Below are 18,396 nucleotides of genomic sequence, written 5' to 3'. Positions count from 1 at the left end.
TCACTCCTTCCCTTATTTATGTTCCATCAAGGACTTAAGACCAGGATATTAAGACTTGAAAATATGCTTGTCCCAACTGGAAATTGTAATGGCAAGTTTCTCAAGATCATTACAATGGATATATGGGTGTAATACTGTTATACCTCTCATAGAGAGTGTGGTTTGCAAATTTTAAATCTATACAGTTTTGTGTTATGTCCATAATCTGTGTGGTGGGACACTGCCACTCTGCATATTTGCACTTCACGCAAAAAATAAATTATGAAAATTGTGGCCAGGATCAAAATGATAAGGGTGACATGCACCACATACTACTGCATACAAAGCACAATAAAGCACAATATAGACTGTACAGTTAAGTGAGTTCAACGGGAATTCTCTTTGTATAAACTTTATTTTTGCCGTGTCATTTTACTTACATAAGTTCAACATGATTGCAAAAATCTTGGCCGAGGACAATACAAAAAAAAATTCGATTTATACAGCAAAAGCTATAGATTAAGATTCATTGAAGCAGCAGTTTGGCAGTTGTTTCTATCTTTGTACGGTATTTTAACACTTATGCTTAATTTTGTGCCAATTTTTACAATAAACACATATATTCTTGCACTGAAGCAAAGTACATTTACTCTGACACTTTACAGAATAGCTACTAAGATTTGTACAGATGGTAAAGTGATCAAAAAGAAGTTTTGCACCATGTGCATATCTGCAAGTATCAGCAGGCTCAGAGCCAAGGGGTTTAGGAAATGAAAGAATATGTCCTGTGAAAAAAAAAAAAATAAATAAATAAATAAATAAATAAATAAATGAAACAATAAGTAAAATAAAGACATCTGTTCAAACATGCACATCTATGAACAACCAATATGATATTGTTCCACCTTGTGCATTGTAACAAGCATGGATTCTTCTAGGCATGCTGACCACAATATGATCAAGATGCTGCTGCTCAAGCTCCCCCCTTCTCTTAGATGGCAGGTTGAGTGTGGGAGTAGGGTTCCTGATATGATGCACTGTAAGTGTCTGTTGATCTCAAGTGTGTTTGGTGTGTTTCATATAAGGACAGTCAGCCAGCTTAGCTTAGTGGTAACATGTTTGTCTACCATGCAGCAGGCCCAGGTTTGATTCCCAGCTGGGTTGGGGATTTTCTACACTCGTGGACTGGGTGTTGTGTTGTTCTCATCATCCTTTCATCACCATCACTGATGTGCAAGTCACCCACTGTGGCATCCTGAAATAAAACCTACATTCGGCAGCTGAACTTCCCCAGTTGGGGCCTCCTGGCCAACAATGCCACATGATCATTTCATTTCAAACCAGGAGATACCATTGTCCTTTCAATTCCTATGAGTCCTGCCCACTAGGGGAAGGTGTTTGCAAGGTGGACATGTTATGCCCAGGAATTATCATCTTGTGATATGAATTCACTACCAAAACACTGAAGGCTAAGGCTGGATCATTTGCTTGAGGCCCCTGTTTCAATACTGCACAGCCCTCAAATTGCCCGACAGTAATAAGGGACACCAGATGTCTATAAATGATAGTGGCCCAAAATGTGATCACACATCTCACTGCTGAATCCTTAGAACAACATGTACCAGGTGTAGAAGTATGAAACTGGAATTCTCCTATTGATGGTGCTAGACGTCAGTGTAGGGCCTGTGAGACCGCATCTGGAGCGCCTTTTTCTTCCTTAACAGCTGACGACGAATGTCAACACATAGTAACCTATGTTCCATACATCATTACCTGTTTCAAACCCGTAAACAAGTCTGGTTTTGGGCCTACAAACTACAATTAGTGGACAGCATTGATTTTCTGTTATTGTTTGAAGAAAACTGCTTGCAGAATCGCGCTGAATGTTTGTTGAAGCTTTTGGCGAACATGCTCTTGTGAAAACAGTGTTTCGAGTGGTTCAAAAAATTCAAAAGTGGTTATTTTGACTAGAGATGCGATGAGCGCTGGAAACCACTGAAAAAGTTCGAAGACAGTGAATTGCAGGCTTTATTGGATGGACATGGTACTCAAACTCAACAGGAACTCATGGCGCAATTGAATGTGATGCAGAAAGCCACTTCTCTTCAGTTGAAAGCTATGGGAAAGGTGCAGAAAGTAGAAAAATGGGTTCCGCATGAACTGAATGAAAGACAGCAAGCAAATTGAGAGACCACTTCTGAACTTCTGCTTGCCAGATACAAAAGAAAGTCGTTTCTCCATCGAATAGTGACAGTCATGAAATATGTATATATTTTGAGAATCCTGGGCGTTGTAAATCACGGGTGAATCCAGGCAAACCATCGACATACACTGCAAGACCAAACGGCTTTGGAAAAAAGACAATGCTCTGTGTGTGATGGGATCAGAAGGGTATCATCTATTATGAGCTGCTAAAACCTGGTGAAACTATTAACATTGATCATTACCAACAGCAAATGATCAATTTAAATCAAGCATTACATGAAAAATGACCGGAATATGAAAAAAGGCAACACAAAGTCATATTGCTCTGTGAGAACATCCATCACACATATTACTACAGTGAGAAGAAAATATGTAGGCATAAAGGATAAAGGAGCAGAATGTGAATAAAATATGTTTTATTTAAAAAGTTTTAAGAGTTTTCATATAAAAAATTCTTAGGCATTACTTTTCAGGCACACCCTTGTAATAGCCATGTGAAATTGTTTTCCACTGCACATGTCATACTGGTAAGATGAATATTGACTTCAAACCAAGCAATTACACATTGACAACTACAAAGAAATAAAAATATTACACAGTTTCCTAGTGCAGTAGAAATTTCATGGGTATTTTTCACGTCTCGCAAAATATAATCAGTAAAAGTGAGACGCCACAATTATTCACGAATTTCAACTACTACTTATACACCTGTCAGACAGAGAATTATTACACCATTATTTTAACAAACAACTTCAACATGTGAACAAAGTATTAATCTAAGGAACTTTCCTCTACTATATGTTTCTTGTACATTACACTTACATGAGCCATTCTGCTGATAGATTCCTCTGTGACTGGATATCGCAGCTTTGTTCTGTGGTAGAGGGGATGTCTCTCGTAATAGCTCACAAGCTCAACTAGGCTTTCAAACTGAAATGTTCCAATTGTGTACAGCCGTCCTTCCAGTTTTATTCTACAGTGTTTTATCTTTTTCTCAGCCCTGCAACAATAATATCTTATAGGGAAATTTAAACTTTGATACAGAATAAACAGGTTGTTTAAAATGGAATTTCCCCACTAATTGGCTCAACAGTTTGTTTGTAGTTCTGGATATGAAATACATGGGAAGATACACTGAAGATCCAAAGAAATAGGTACACCTGCCTAACCTCGCGTACGGCCCCCGCAAGCATGCAGAAGTGCCACAATACGGTGTTGCACAGGCTCATCTAATGTCTGTAGTAGTGCTGGAGGAACTGATACCATGAATCCTGCAGGGCTGTCCATAAATCCATAAGAGTACTAGGGGATGGTGATCTCTTCTGAACAGCACATTGCAAGACATCTCAGATATGCTCAATAATGTTCATGTCTAGGAAGTCTGGTGCCCAGCAGATGTGTTTAAACTCAGAAAACTGTTCCTGGAGCCACTCTGTAGCAGTTCTGGATGTGTGGGGGTGTTGCACTGTCCTACTGGAATAGCCCAAGATCGTAGGAATGCATAATAGACATCAAGGAATGCAGTTGATCAGACAGGATGCTCATATATGTGTCATCTGTCACAGTCATATCTAGACGTATCAGGGGCCCCATATTACTCCAACTGCAAAAGCGCCACATCATTACATTGACTCCACCAGCTTGAACAGTCCCCTGCTGACCTGCAGGGTCCATGTATTCATGAGGTTGTCTCTGTACTCGTACACATCCATATGCTTGATACAATTTGAAGTGAGACTCGTCCAACCAGCAACTTGTTTCCAGTTATCAACAGTCCAATGTCAGTGTTGAAGGGCTCAGGCGAGGCATACAGCTTTGCGTCATGCAGTCATCAAGGGCACATGAGCAGGCCTTCAGCTCCGAAAGCCCATATCGACGATGAATGGTTCATATGCTAACACTTGCTGATGGCCCACCACTGAAACATACAGCAACTTGTGGAAGGGTTGCACTTCTGTCATGTTGAACAATTCTCTTCAGTTGTCATTGGTCCCATTCTTGCATTGCCACTGCGATGTCAGAGATTTGATCTTTTACTGGATTCCTGATATTGATGGTACACTCCTGAAATGGTCATATGGGAAAATCCCCACTTTGTTGCTGTGTGCCATCGCTCGTGCACCGACTATAACACCATGTTCAAACTCACTTAAATCTTGATAACCGGCCATTGTAGTAGCAGTAACCAATCTAACAACTGTGCCACGTACTTGTTGTCTTATGTAGACGTTGCTGACTGCAGCACCATATTCTGCCTGTTTATATATTTCTATATTTGAATATCCATGCCTATACCAGTTTCTTTGGTGCTTCAGTGTGTTTCAATAGTCAAATAATTATACTTTTCAAGATTTTACAATTTGAAGGGCACAAAAACTAATCCAAAATGATCTTATTTGAGTTATTGAATAATCAATATCATGTACTTCTCAGATTTTTCTGGCATACTGTGTTTTCGAATAGGGGTGCATTGTAATTAAGTCCAATGTCCTTACCTGAATGATATAGCATATGCATCAGTATCAGATTCACTTGGTCTCACGAGAAATGCTCCATCGGCGGGAACCCTTTTCAGTAGTTCTTCAGCTTTTAGTTTTGTTGCCTGAGGATAATACCATTCCTTTCCTTCATGTTTATTTGGTTGAGGAACAGGTTTCTGCAGCTTGATGAGGAATTCCTACAACATAAGATTTTGGAATGAACATCTTCACAACACTGGCCTTCTGGAAATTCATAAATTTCTCAAATTCCACATATACATACATTAAGAGACCAAGACCAAGCTACAGCAAGTTTGGATGTCTGTACAAGTCATTCAGTACTGTTAGGATGTCTACTAATAGTAATTACATGAATTAAGCCTAACATGGCCTCCCATTCTAGGATAAATAGAACAAGATCAGACAGAATATTTAAAATAGTTTATTATCATAACAGTAATTAATTGTTGTTTGAGAATTATACTGTTCTTCATCAGGAATTTTAGTTGAAATGGGGTCTCAGTTGATCTGCTGGAGTTTTAAGGCATTCTGTTGAAAAAGGGTGCATATAACTGCATGCGTAAGATAGTGTAATTATGTAAAGATTACAATTTCTATTATATTTTAAATAGTGGGTAGTCACTGAGCCATTATATTTATGGGAAAGAAGTGTATCATTGTTTGATAGTAGGTCTTTTGAGGGGAATTAATCGGCTATGTCTGAAATACTCATCTTTAGTAGCTGAAAGCTAGAGAGCCAGAAATGTTTATAATAAACATGACAGCATGTTTACTAGTTGAAAATTAAGGAACCTACACAACGATTCTTCTACAACTGTCACAGATGTGCAGAAAACCAACCAGCTCTGTTGGTCAACTTCTCACTATGGCCCCTCCTTACCAGCTTTGGGAGCACATCTATGTACATTTTGTCAAGCCATTCACGAATTCCATGTGGTTGATGTGGTAGATGCATACTTCAATTTCTGCATATCACTGAAACGCAGCACGTCATTTCTTAAGTGACAACCCAAGCCCTAACCAAATTGTCATAAAGATGAAAATCCGGAGTAGGAGTATTCGATGAACAATGAAATCACAGACTTTTCACTAATGACATTAATAATGTGAACATATCTCATTCAAATTAAAATGAATATGAGCAATTCAGAATGGATGATGGTAACAGCAGAAGCACTAGTGAAAGTGCTTGATGATGATGACAATTTTGATTATGATTACTGGGGTATCTGAAGAACTAAACAGCATGGCTATTAGTCTCTCTATCAACATAATTATTGAGCCAATAGAACAGTTTTGCTAGTGATGTAGACATTGTCTGGTAAAGAAATGTGAAACTGTCCCAAGTGATCTACGAAGAAATATATCAATAAAAGAATCTGTAGAACACTTACAGGTGAAGGTAGGTAGGTAGGTAGGTAGATAGATAGGTGTGTGTGTGTGTGTGTGTGTGTGTGTGTGCGTGTGTAGGGGGATTGTGAGGGTAAAAACTGCCCTAGAACAAAAGGCTGGGGCAGAAGATGTACACTGTGATTCCATTCTCCCCATCTCTGCACCGACAGGAGAGGATTCCTTAAAAAATAGGTCATTCAATACATTATGGATCATCTCTAAAAATAACACACACAGGAATGAAGTATAGAGGGGTCAGATTTGATGTTTGTGTCTCAGCAGGGATGAGGCTGTGTGAGAATTCCCCTTAGGGTAAAATAAGTGGCAGTTGGTGTCCCCTCTCTAACTACATCCCATAAGTCAACGACTAAAATGAATATTTTAGATCAAATGGTAATAACCACTTTCCCATAGGAAGGTTACAATCTGGGCTGCACCATCGACTATGATCTGCAGCAGCGTTTCGTCAAGACGTAATCTACATTGTAAGTCGAGTGAGTCTGGACTTGCTTGAAGGATGTGGCAGACTGATAAGAGTCACGTTGCAGACGCACTGAGGATGGTACTCATTTCATAATATGTATCTGTGTAAGGAAATGTATCAATGAAAATAATCATTGTTTGAAAATATAATATGGATAGATAAAAAAAATCTACTCACTAAGTGGCGGCAGGAGCTATCGGAGCAAATGGCTCCTCCTTTTGCCAGGAGGGTTGAAGAGAAAGGTAGATTTACGAAATATGAGCATCTGTGGGAAAGAAACCCAAAACCCCAGGTCAGAGAGACTTATTGGACAGGATGAGGAGGAAAGACAGATTTCTGGTACCTGCACTGGATGATATTTGAAAAATGGACTTCTCTGCTTTTCAAATCTCATCTAGTGCAGGTACCAGAAATCAGTCTGTCCTTGTCCTGTCCAGTAAGTCTCCCCTGGCCCGGGGTCCTGGGTGACTTTTATTTAACTCTTCACATTTCCCAAACCTCACCAGCCATTTTCCTTCTTCCGTCTTCTGTTACCTTAAAAACTTCTGCTACTAGAGCAAGACACCATTGGCTCCAAAAGCTTGCACATTTCCACATCTTTTATTACGTGATGCTACATACAGTTACAACCCCGAGGTATACCATGGACATTCCTGTGTTGTGGAGATCATATGAAAGTTCTCAGTTATTGGAGACTAATGAATGAGTTGGTGAGTAACTTGTAATCACCTTCAGATTACTGAGGGAGTCACTGAATAGCAGAAAATTTCTGCCAGGTTGACGTCATACGAGTGAAAGAGCTCTGTATATTGCTGTATTAGTATTAGTATTAGTATTGTAGCACTCCATCTTCAGACCACAAGTGGCCCATCGGGACCATCCGACCGCCGTATCACCCTCAGCTGAGGATGAGGATAGGAGGGGCATGTGGTTAGCACACTGCTCTCCCGGTTGTTACGATGGTCGAGTAACTCCTTAATTGGCATCACGAGGCTGAGTGCACCCCGAAAAATGGCAACAGTGCCTGGAGGCCTGGACGGTGACCCATCAAACAGCACTTAACTTCGGTGATCTGACGGAAACCGGTGTATCCACTGCATCATAGATGCAAGACCAAGACTGTAATGCATTAAATCAGCTGTAAAAAAGGTACCATGGGTGGCACTAAAATGCATTGGAGTCCCTTTATTCCTCACACTGAGGTTAAAATCCATGAAGACCACTCACCTATTTGACCTCTATTAATCATTAACAATATCAATTAGAAGAGTTTGCTGCTCACTATACAATTGAGGCATCGAATGGCAAGCTCTCGGATGAATTCCTTCATCAAATGGAACTGAATTCAGTCCAAACACGCCTCAGAACACCTTACGGTACCGACCGACTGTCGTATCATTCTATGTCAACAGGATGTCAAATTGAGCACTTCCAGCTGTCTAGTTTCCAACCAAATTTAATTTCCTAACCAGTTTCAGCATTTTACTACGCCACCTTCTGGCCGCTGACCAACATGTAGGAAGATTCTACCTTGGTTGCGATCAAAATAGGGGCCGGCATTACTGGTACCAGTAGACTTTTGCTATAGCGATCACTTCAAACATCATATGCCTACTTGGCAAAAGTCAACTGGTACCAGTATTGATGGCCCCTGTTTTGATCACAACCAAAGTAGAATCTTCCAACATGTTGGTCAGGGGGCTGAAGATGGTGTAGTAAAACGTTGAAACTGGTTGCCAAACAAAATAAGGTCGGAAACTAGATGGCTGGAAGGTGTTTAATTTGACATCTTGTATCGAACAGCCAAGTCCTGCGACCACCTCAAAAAGATGGACATACAGAGACTCTATGTCAATAGGCGTCACTGATTGCGGATATGGAGGGGCATGTGGTCAGCGCATCACTCTACTGACTTATCAATTTTTGTGACTGGAGCTGCTACTTCTGAATCAAGTAGCTCCTCAACTGGCCTGCCAAGGGCTGAGTGTACCCTGCTTGCCAACAACAATCAGCAGGCATAGATAATCACTCCTCCAAGTACTGCCAAGCCCAAAGGTGCTCAACTTTGGTGACCTGACAGGAATCGGTGTTACCACTGCTGCATGGCCATTGGCCTCCATCAGATGACACACATACATAAATAATATGAACAGTAAAACTGGCTGTGTAATACTGTTAATTTGATTATCTCATTGTATTTCTCTGCTATGTTACTATATTGTAGATTGCCCAATTAATACAGAAGACATTTTCAAAGTACCAGAATTGAAATGATTTTTTTTAAGTACAAAATTTTATCACCACTTAGCTCCAAGTGAACTGATTTTTGTGACACTGCTCTCTTCTTGATTGTGTTCACACTGTTGTTGTTTGAGACTGGTTTGATGCAGCTCTCCCTCCAACCCTATCCTGTGCAAGCCTCTCCATCTCCATGTACCTACTGAAACCTACATCCTTCTGAATCAGCTTAGTGTATTCATCTCTTGATCTCCCTCAATGATTTTTACCCTCCATGCCACCCTCTAATACTAAACTGGTGATCCCTCGATGCCTCAGAACATGTCCTACCAACTGATGACTTCTTCTAGCCAGGTTGTGCCACAAATTCCTCTTCTCCCCAATTCTGTACAGGTCCTCCTCATTAGTTACGTGATCTATCCATCTAATCTTCAGCATTCTTCTGTAGCACCAAATTTCGAAAGCTTCTATTCTCTTCTTGTCTAAACTATTTATCATCCACATTTCACTTCCATACAACTCAAAGTAGTACTGTTCGATCAAGGACCAGTTTTCCTACTTTGTGACAATATTATCGCATACAATCAGGTTGGAACCCAGAAACAACTAAGAATCTCAGCTGCAGATTACTCATCTGAGCCGTGACATCATAAAAACACACCTTAATAAAGCACTGTCCAATAACCAGTGGTGGATCCTAACAAGTCACTAAATAAAGTATCGTAGTTTAGTGTGGCACAAGTACTGTCCATATTCACATGAAACTTATCAGTTCACAAACAGTATCATATTGTAATAATCCACTAGAAAGAAGTTCCCTGCAAGAGATCATTTAGTTCAGTTGTTTACTAGAGTCACAGTGCTCAACAGTAGCTCATTAAAGTGACAAAGTCTAAGCTCCCTACCAACAGTTCAGTGAAAATATTCATATATATTCATAAAATTCATATATATTCATAAAATATTCATATATTGAATTACACCAAATCACTTGAAAGTTAGACATGAACATTTACTTAATTTTCTGAGTTGCAAGATCAGGTGAAAAAGGTGGTGTTGAAAAACTTCCCAACCAAACTCCTGTATAGTGCTTTTTGTCAGTCTAGTAGAATGCAGGTTGGTGTTATTGTGAAAGAGCATCACTTCACACAGTCTTCCTGGTCATCATTTTTGGACAGCATCTGAAAGACATCTCAGTTGTTGACAATAAATGTCAATAGTGATGGTTACACCTTGGTGATGTAATTTGTAGTACATCACACCAACACTGTTCCACCACATGCATAATGCCATCTTTTGTACTCACACGCACGTTTTCAAATGGGGAGTTGCCACTTTGTACAGGCTCAATCACTCCTTTCTTTTCCTTATGTTAGCATAAAGATACTTTTTCTCATCACCAGTGACTATATAGGATAGAAACAGTCTGTGTTGTTCACAAGCCAATTGAAGCAAAGATGCACATATGGCCACCCCTTGATTTTTATGATTCTGTCTTAAAGTATGCCATACTCATACACCAGATTCTTGAACCTCCCTCACTGCATGGAAATGTTGCACATTGGTGGAATGATAAAAGCTCATCACATTTGCCGATGTTCTAGTATACTGACATGGATCATTGAGAAGTCATGTGTTTAAACAATCTCCATTGAAACCAGAAGGTCTTCCTGAACATGGAAGGTCACCAGTGTTAAAATGATTGTCGTTAAAACAAGAAAACAATTTTATTGCCATGGCCTGTGCCATAGCATTATCCTAGCACATAGTTCAAATGTTTATCACTGCCTCTGCTGCTGTCACCCCCCTACTGAACTCAAACAGAAGAATATGTCAGAAATGTTCTGATTTTTCCACATGGCACTCCATTTTCTAGCATATGTAGCTACACTCTCAATTTACAAATGACAATATGAGAACTCAAACAGAAAAAGTGAACTACAAATAAAAAAGACAATCGATAAATAAACACGTAGCAGCTGGAATACAAACATGCAAAGGAAAACAAGACCAACTTATGCACCAAACTAATACTATAGGATGGACCTGATCAGCCAAAGTGGTCTTATAATCCTTAGCAGTAATGCAACCTTACAGGGTAACCATGGAGGCCATGGAATATCACACTATGGCTGCCGAAATCACTACCAAGCTACCATTATGTTTCACTCTTGGCCTGTAAGCTCAGCCAAAAGTTGGAAATAGTGTGAAACAAGATTCATCCGGCCAAATGACTTTATTTCATTGCTCCATAGTCCAGGATTCATAGCTTTGGTAGCACATTTTCCTGTTATGGGCATTTGCATCAGTGATGTAAGGTTTTGAAATCCCAGCTCGCCCATCTATTTCCAGCTTCTGGAGCTCCCTCTGTGTTGTTTTGGTGCTGACACAGCTCGCGAGTGCAACATTCAATTCTGCAGTGACTTTTACAGCTGTTGTGCTCTTAGTTTTTGTCACAACCCTCTTCAATGACCATTTTCATGATCACTGATTACACACTTTAGCCAACGGTGTGACCTAGCGGATGATGTTCTTTCCCTTTCCCAGTATGGGGTATAAATCTTCGATACAGTCCTCTTGAAATACCAAACACTCCAAGTACCTTTGTTATGAAAGCATTCAACATAGGAGCAACAATAATTTGCCCATGTTCGAATTTATTTATCTCTGACACAATGCCCTATCAACAACTCAGAACACTGTTCTGACTATGACTGACACTTGCAAGATATTGTGGACATTGCACAGGTAATGTCTGTGGTCAAATAAAACAGCAAAATCTGCAGGTTTGCCTAGCATCTGCACTTACGTTCAAGAATGCATTTCGCATAGTGTTCCCATATTTTTTGTCCAACCACTGTACATTTCGCAAAATTACTCCCACATAAAATCAAAGAAATTACGAGTCCATACAGAGGACTACCGACAGTTATTCTTCCCACTCACCATGCATGAGTGGAACAGGGAAGGAGAGAAACAGAAACACACCACCTCCCCCCCCCCCCCTTCTGCAGACCATGAATGTAAATGGATAAGTAAAGAAATAAGAGGATAGTGTGAATTGCACATTGCTCACTGAAGAAAGATATCACTGGAAGTAGTATATTCTTGTCTTCCTCTGACCTGTGAACCAGCTCACAGAGACAGACAGAGGGGGAAAAAAATACAATTCGACAAAGACTCTGAAGTATAATGCAACTTGACATTTTTTACAACCATAAAGCATTATCAGATTGAAGATCACATCAAGTGTCACAACTGGATTTATAATCTGAAATTGATCCACTGAAACACAAAAGCACATCACTGGGGGCAGATGCTTTGAAATATATAACACAAAAAGGTAATTGAGTAATTTACTAGACAGAAAAATGATGAAATTATAACAGACATTCCCTTCAGTACAGTTCTACAAGACCACTGCTAACCCACAACAAAAAATGCAGTTTCCTTCAGTCTCAACGTCCCATGCTTTTGACCCAAAACAGGTCAGACAGCTCTAGAGAACACAAATACTTGTCTTCTTTCCCTTCACAACAAAGTTCGTTAATTATTCCATGGTTTTCCCAAAAACATGGAGGAGAAAAACAGTAATGATAGGTTTGGTATTCTCACAGCATCTTCATAGCTTTACATTTAAAAAAAGTTCCGATGGCTCTAAGCACTATGGGACTTAACATCTGAGGTCATCAGGCCCCTAGACTTAGAACTACTTAAACCTAACTAACCTAAGGACATCACACACATCCATGCCTGAGGCAGGATTCAAACCTGCGACCGTAGCAGCAGTACGATTCCAGACTGAAGCGCCTGGAAGTGCTTGGCCACAGCAGCTGGCTATTGCTAACAATTTCTCATGGCAGGGAACAACAATTTACGTCAATATATTTGTTGAAGGTAACTTAACTTACTGTGAGACAGTACTCAATATACTCACCTGACTACGAAGTGGATGTGATTGATAATGAGTGATCAGGCTGTACAGGCTATCAAAACAATTTGTGTCAATGAGGTAGTACTTTGTTTGATTATTTTCCTGCTTTGACCTAATGTGACAATGATTGACTTTTCCCTGCCGCCTGAAAAATAAAGTAACACAGTCAAACATTACATCTAAAAGCATGCTAAGTAGCAGTGTTAAGACATAATCAGGTGGCGAGAGCAAATGGGTGGCAGAGGGACTGCAAAATGAATTCCTTGAATAATGAAAAAAAAAATTGGATTAGATCATAAACTATTCACTCCAGATGCACTATCATTAGCAAAGTTGGTATAATATCATTCCGTAATCACTCACATTTTTCTTTCAACAAGGTCAACGATTACAAAAAAAGTAACTCCAACATGTCATTTTCTTCTTCAAAATGAAACTGGCGTTGTGTCCACAGCTACACAGTTGTTGAAAATGAAATAGATTTTTTCCATAACCACTTCATATAAGAATTACAAATGGCTTATTAGTACCAGAATACCCACTCCAATTCTCATACACCCACAAAAATATGCTCAGCACCACCATGAAGACTGCACAGAATCCTAACCAGAAAACAGCATTGACAGTACACAACAAAGATATCAAATTTTGACCACTTGTTGTCAATATCAATTTGTGATAAGAGATCTGCATAGCTCTCTTTCTGTCACTGAGCACACGCTTGTAGGTATTAGAAGATGCTATTGAATAATCTCACACGAACTGGGAGATTTAAATAAAGTAACTGTGGAAAGACCTATATTTTAGTTGTGCTAAGTAACATACCATTCTCCTTTCTCTTTTTATATGATCCATTTCTTATACACTTCTAAAGGGAATCTACAGATAAAACTGAAATTCAGCATATAATTAAAGGACTCAAATGTAACAAGGCTTCTGGAGAGGCTTCAACTTCCGCAGAAATGTGGAAAAATGCCAGCAAGGGTGTGATTGAAAAAACTTCAAAAACTTTGAGAAAATCTGGAAAATAGAGAAAACTGCTAAAGACTGGAAATGTTGTATTCACACACATCCTTAACACAAGAAGGGAATTGGCAGATGTCAACAAATACTGAAGAATATCTTTACTAGCTGTTCATACAAAATCCTATTCAAGACCCTTCAAAACCTTTTGGAAGAGCAATTAGACCATCAGCTTGGTGAATACCAAGGGGGAAGGAAGAACTGGTCCTGTATAGAACAGATTATAAATTTGAAACTGACTGTAATGAACTGTTGTCTAAGAAGCAAAAATCTTTTCACAATCTTTGTAGACTTTGTGAAAACCTACATCTCTATAGACAGAGAAACACTCTTCAATACACTAAAAGAAGTTGGCACAGACATAAAATTTTGTCAGTAATTATAGAAGTATAGAATATAGAAGTATAGAATATAGAAGTATTGAATAGGATTGGGGAGAAGAGACGTTTGTGGCACAACTTGACCAGAAGTAGGGATCGATTGGTAGGACATGTTTTGAGGCATCAAGGGATCACCAATTTAGTATTGGAGGGCAGCGTGGAGGGTAAAAATCGTAGAGGGAGACCAAGAGATGAATACACTAAGCAGATTCAGAAGGATGTAGGTTGCAGTAGGTACTGGGAGATGAAGAAGCTTGCACAGGATAGAGTAGCATGGAGAGCTGCATCAAACCAGTCTCAGGACTGAAGACCACAACAACAACAATATAGAAACATTGACAGAAACAAAGTCCAAACAAAATTCTGTGGAGAAACCTGGGAACTATTTTAAATAACAACTGGTGGAAACTGAGCTGATGACATCTCCCAAAGCTCTTCAACTGTGTTTCGAAAAAAGGTCTTAAGAAAATGGAATCTTAGGTTTCAAGAAAGATCTTTCATGAAACCACTGATACAGCACCTCAGCAAATCAATCTGTTGACAGTCTCAAAGCACTGCCGTCCAATCCACCGTATGCCATGCCATGCCTTGCCATGGCTCATCTGCTGCCATTCAATCCACACGAGCCACGCCTAGAGTTTTCTTTGGTGGGCACTATCTTCACTGGCTGTGGCATACCCCAGGAGGCCTCAAAAGTTTACCATGGTAATCAACCAGCTGAAGCTGACATATGTAATGGAAGTCCACAACGTCACTTCATCCGTCGCCTCCAGCCACCGACCATTACTAGACACACTGGCACTCACCTTTTCTGAAATGCAGAGCATTCAGATTCTCCTTTCCCTCGAGCAATGTGGGTACTAACAACCTTCTCAATTTATATGCCACCTCCAAAGTCTGATGGAGGCATACACGGTCTCTGACTGTTTTGTTTATAACATCTGGCTGGCTCACCTCCTGGCCTAAAAAGAGACAGCAGTGGCGTCACACACCAACCTCTCGCTCACCAACACCACCAGCCTCACTGACAGGCTGCATGAGTCACTGTCGTCCCTGCCCACGACAGCTACCACCATGAATCACCCTCACCTCCACCTGGTGTTGCCAGCTGGCCGTCACCTTGCCAACCACTCCACCACATGCTCACCCTCACCGCTCGACGAGGAGGTGCTGATGATGTCACCAGACCCGCCTCTCCCAGCAGCCCAAACATGCTCACCTGCTTCAGCGCAAACGTGGCAATGCTGCAAGTGACCGTGGCACGACACGATCCAACAGTCCCAACAGCCAGTGCAATGAGCGCTACCAATGCCGTAACTATCTGCACTGTTGAACTCCCTCATGACAGGACCAGCCTCAGCTGGTTCCACGAGCGCTCTAGCCCAAATGCCACGAACTGCAGAGAATCTTGCTCCTGGCACCCAAATGACAAGGACCACTAGGATTTGGCACATCCGCCAGCTGCTTGGTCTCCCAGTGCCTGTTTGATCATGACACCCATTCTGCTACGCCATTCCTCATAGGTACCAACTTCAAGTTATCTATTTTCTTGTGGCAACTTGTACAGGACATTGGCACCACCTCAGCCATTCTCCTGATGGCAGCAAATAACTCCTCCGTTGCTACGTACAGCATTCTTCGTCATATCCTGGATCTCTAACTGCAACAGGACCTGCCCTGAACCTTCACTGTCACTGATGCCACTGGCCCATTACTGGTGAGGAATCCATCGTACACCACCATCTGCTCCCTGACAATGCTGGCTGATGCCTCACTGACATCAACATTGCACCACTCGTTTCGCTGTTCTCTTTTATGTGAAGCAGGTGGCATCTTCCGGCCAATACATGACCTCCTGGTGCAATTTCCTGCTCTCACACACCCATCCAGCATGCCTTGGGAAATTTGCCGTTCAACTCTACACTACACTGATACCAGCCCCAGACCATCCATCTTCTGCTAGCCACTTCACCTAGCACTGCATAAACAGAAGATCGCTAAGGCCAAGATTGGTAAGCTGCTCACTGCTGGCATATTGTGTCATTCGAAGAGCCCGCCGGCATCAGACTTTACATCACCAAGAAGAAGGATGGCTCCGGGCAGCCACGTGGGAATTACCAGGAGCTAAATGTGCATACTATCTCTGACTGGTACCTAGTGCCATTCTTATGCAGCTACAACAGCGTGCTGGCTGTGGCTACAATATTCAGCACGATCAACTGCACCAATGCTTTCACCCAGGTTACTGTCGCACCCAAGGATATTGAGAAGATGCCATTCGGACTCTATGAGAGTCCCTCTATAACCTTTGGAGTCTGTAACACTGCCCAGACATGGCAGTGGTTTTATGAAGGCATCCTGTGGGTTTGGCTCTGTTGGTTCACATATCTGGACAATGTACGCTTCTTTCCCGTTACACCAGAGGAACACCGTGAGCAGCTATGCAGTATTTTTGGACACCTCCAGAAGAACAAAATCATTGTAAACATAGCAAAATGCACGCTCCGTGCCAATGAGATGGAATTCGTGGGCCATGCCACCTCAGTTTCCAGCTCACATCCCTTGCCCACACCTGCACCACTGCTTTGTCACTGGACTACGAGTCACTTACCGCTGCCCAGGAACACGACCCAGAACTCGCCTGACTCTGCCATGATGCTGCCTCTGGCCTCCATCTTCAATGCACGCTGGCTCCTGTCTCCAACAGAAGTATCTGGTGTGACTTATCCAATGGCTCACCATGCCCCTTCCTAGCCACTGTCTTCCACAAGGCCGCATTCAACCAATTATACAACCTGGCAATGCAGCACTTCGTGTGGCTAGGTATTCAGAGGGACTGCAGGACCTGGGACTGCACCTGCCTCACCTGTCAGTGCGCCAATGTCCACCATCATGTACACGCTCCTGTCAAGGCTTTCCCAGTTGTCAGGCACCACTTTGCCCACATTCATATGGACATTGTTGACCCCCCTACCTTTATTTGATAGCTGCTACTACCTTTCACCAGGGTGGAAAAGTTCACCCACCGGCCTGAGGCAATGTCAATACCCGATGTTACTGTAGCCATGGCAGCATCCACCTTCGTCTCCCATGTGGATTGCAGCTTTGGTTACTCATGCCACATCACTATGGAATGTGGACACCAATTTATATTGGCCCTTTTTTGTGTACTGACGGATCTGTGTGGGGCTGACTGTACCTGAGATTGAGCTACCACCCAGCTGCCAAAGGCATGGTGGAACAGCTCCATTGCACCTTGAAGGCCGCTCTCGTCTGCCACAACAGATGGACCGCTGCCCTGCCACTGGTACTTCTCGGTCTCCATGTCGTAGCCCCCCCCCCCCCCTCCAAGGCCGGCCTTGAGATGTTCACTGCTGACCTTGTTTATGGCCAGATGCTTCCTGTCCTGGGCAACTTCCTAGAGCCCATCAACCTGCCCACAGATGATGTCATTCCTGAGTTTGTCGCTAGATTGCAGGAATGCATAGCCCACCTGCGACCCATGCTTCCCTAGCGCCATGGCACGTGCAGAACTTTCATTCAGTGACCTTGTGTCATGCACCCACATCATGTCGTGCATCAATGCTCACCCCAGGTCCTGAAATTGGACTCCAAGATGTTCATCTTGCACAGCCTGATATGTTGGCCAACATTTTGATCGATAGGTTGAAGCCTGCCTATATGCTGCTAACCCCACACTACTCATCTCAACTACCATTTACATCAACAACCCTGCAGACACATTCGGCCGCTGATGACGTCACACCCTCCGATGACACCACCAATGGCACCACACCAATCACCTCCATCACCAAAGTTCACGAGATGCCCACCTACACCACAACTGCAGGAAACTCACAATGCTACATGGGCACCACACCTGATGATCCAAATGTCACCAACACAGATGCACAGGACGCTAAGTTCCTGCTCCTCTACCTCTCCCACAGCCTACAACTGACCCAATGATTTCCCCTCTGCTGCCTTCAACTGCCAGGTACACCCCCCCCCCCCCCCCCACCCCACCTCATCGCAGGCCCCGATGCTTCCGTAAAATGCAGCCACCCTGTCAACACCATCTTGTAGCTACCCGGCAACGCTGCTACGCCCTCGCTGCCAGAGTCCCACGCTGTCAACCACACCCTGCATCTGTCCACGATTGTGTGTGCAGCTCTAAACGCAGCCTCAGACGATCCTGGCACAGCAACCCCGCCCCGTGCACCACTGCACGCTGTTGTGCAGTGACCAGCACTACTAACA

General features: G+C 42.2%; 1 protein-coding gene across 1 annotated transcript in view; it reads right to left on the bottom strand.

Moving 5' to 3' along the window:
* LOC126188939 (1-phosphatidylinositol 4,5-bisphosphate phosphodiesterase gamma-1-like) overlaps nucleotides 1-18,396 on the bottom strand; it is a 240,376-nt gene that overhangs the window by 101,086 nt on the left and 120,894 nt on the right. Inside the window, 3 exon segments of the mRNA XM_049930682.1 lie at nucleotides 3,007-3,184; nucleotides 4,680-4,861; nucleotides 12,737-12,878. Coding sequence (XP_049786639.1) covers nucleotides 3,007-3,184; nucleotides 4,680-4,861; nucleotides 12,737-12,878 — 502 coding nt within the window.

The sequence above is a fragment of the Schistocerca cancellata genome, chromosome 5 (genome assembly GCF_023864275.1).
Source record: "Schistocerca cancellata isolate TAMUIC-IGC-003103 chromosome 5, iqSchCanc2.1, whole genome shotgun sequence".
NCBI lineage: Eukaryota > Metazoa > Arthropoda > Insecta > Orthoptera > Acrididae > Schistocerca > Schistocerca cancellata.
The sequence above is the reverse complement of the archived record's forward strand: the minus strand, read 5'-3'. Positions and strand labels throughout refer to the sequence as shown.